We start from the raw sequence: 2,080 nt of genomic DNA, 5'->3' as shown, positions 1-2,080 counted from the left end.
TGTCAAATTTGCACTCTTTATTTAAAGGATGAAAATAAAAGTAGAAATGCTGCTTTTGTACAGATAACTCAGAAGTAGACATCCCACAAAAACATGGTGAATTATGTCAAAGTACAAGTTATGTCTCATGTACTTGCATATTCCTAATGGTGGCAGCTTTTTATTTCCTGTTTTACTCATACATGTGATAGAAGTGGAGCAGAAAATAAATTAAAGCATTTCCTATTTCCTGTAAATCTTAAAATTGTTCAAGTTTAAGATTCATGCATGGGAAACAAGGCAATTGTGTCAAGTTCCAAACATAAACCCTTGTGTTTTGTTTCTATTTTATCTGACTAGATAAAGTAACCTGCAGCATAACACTGCCCCCAGTTATGTGCTACTTTGTGTACACTTTCAGATTCAAAGAAAAAGTTTGATTTTCATGTATATAAATGAATCAATATAACAAAAATATAAGTTCAAGTTCTATAAATTAAAATATTCTTTTTCAAAACGATCTTGCACCTTTAGTTTTGGCCATGGTGAATGACTGTTGGAGCATGTCCTGATAACCAAATAAAAGGGGCAACATCACAATGAGTCAAATCGGAAACAGATTAATAAAATGTGACCAAATTCAGAAACTAGATTTTATCGAAGAGGAGAGCGCCCTCTGCTGTATTTTGGCAGGCATGACTGCTGCAATGCAGCAAGTATGTTTGTCCTCAGAACCTTCAGCACTTTGACTGCGGTTTCTATCAGGACCCATAACAGGGTTACGCCTTCCCAGCAGAGCTCAGCTCTTAGACTGACTGCTTTTAAAAGCGTTTTGAGTGTCATTTCGAAATCGTTTGTGAATTTCTAAGCGTCTGAGTGTCCCTTTAAGAAAGTGTTTGCAATGTGGCTAAAACATTTTCGGGCTCTTGGGCAAGTTTTCGCCGGTAAGCATCAAGGCAGAATATTAAGTCAGTGTGGGAGCATGACTTTGAAAACAACAAAACCCTACAGCGCTTCAACGGGAAGCGACGACGCGGGGACAGGTAAGAGTGTGCAATAGTGTAATGAGAACTGTAGGTGGCAGCAGAGGACACCGTGATGACACTGCAGAAGAAGGCTCATTTGACATCAAATGCAGAAAACTAGACAGTGATGGAAACTCCAAAAATAACAAATTCAAGGATATTGTATTGAGTCACAATATCAGCTACTTCATCATGCAATGTAAGTACGGAATGACTAACTTCAGATTTTTTGTCGTGAAAGTTGAAAATTGACCAGTGAGAGTTTTAGAAAAAGGTATGTTTTCTGAGGTCGGCTATCAACTTTTCCATTGTTAATAACGCTCATAAATCATTTGTTTACAGTAAACAAATGGAAACTCCTTCAACGTAAACACTAATTCTAATTTTAGGATATTTAAAAAAAAATCTGTTTGATGGTTTTGTCTGCTTTTAAAAAAGTAAATAATAGAAAGTCCACTGTAGAGACGGGTTATGTAGACTAAAAATGTCTGACATTTAGTATCGCAAAGACAAAAAAAAAAATAAATAAATAAAATAATAAAAGCCGCCATGGTCTTTGTGGTAATACATCTTGCACTGCAGTTGAGAGTGGTTTCACAAACGCAGAACATACCCATTATAGAAAAGGTTCCTTCATTACACAAGTTACGTTAAGTAGTACAACTGCCCTGCTAAACAGAACTGAATAATCGTGTCATATGTTGAAACGTGAACTTCGAATATATTGATTCTCTGAACTAGCAGTAGAAAGATAGTTGAAATAAATATTGTGTCAATTACACTGTCAGACTTTATGGTTTACTGACGATCTCAATTAGTTTCTTTTTAACACGATTGCTAACTATTACTACAATATTTTGTTCCCTGGTGTACATTAAATGTTAACTTATTCATTCCCAGTTTGCAAAGTTTCCAGGAGAACATTTATGCAGTTTGTATTGTTGAATGAAACATTGAGAATATGAAGATGAAATCATATATTTGAATCTTGCATAATTTTGATTAATTCCTAGAACTCAGGGTGTATATATATATATATATATATATATATATATATATACATATATATATATATA

General features: G+C 34.4%; 1 protein-coding gene across 2 annotated transcripts in view; it reads left to right on the top strand.

Moving 5' to 3' along the window:
* Nucleotides 1–725: 725 nt before the first annotated feature.
* LOC103482491 (carnitinyl-CoA dehydratase) overlaps nucleotides 726–2,080 on the top strand; it is a 20,613-nt gene continuing 19,258 nt past the window's right edge. The window contains exon 1 of one of the 2 annotated variants that reach the window (XM_008438683.2): nucleotides 726–1,022. In XM_008438683.2, coding sequence (XP_008436905.1) covers nucleotides 881–1,022 — 142 coding nt within the window. In that variant the 5' untranslated portion in view covers nucleotides 726–880. Of the gene's footprint in view, nucleotides 1,023–1,046; nucleotides 1,204–2,080 lie in introns of those variants that run through there. The other variant, XM_008438684.2, reaches the window with a different exon arrangement.

The sequence above is a fragment of the Poecilia reticulata genome, linkage group LG20, assembly GCF_000633615.1.
Source record: "Poecilia reticulata strain Guanapo linkage group LG20, Guppy_female_1.0+MT, whole genome shotgun sequence".
NCBI classification, from domain to species: Eukaryota; Metazoa; Chordata; class Actinopteri; order Cyprinodontiformes; family Poeciliidae; genus Poecilia; species Poecilia reticulata.
This window is presented reverse-complemented; position numbering and strand designations above follow the sequence as displayed.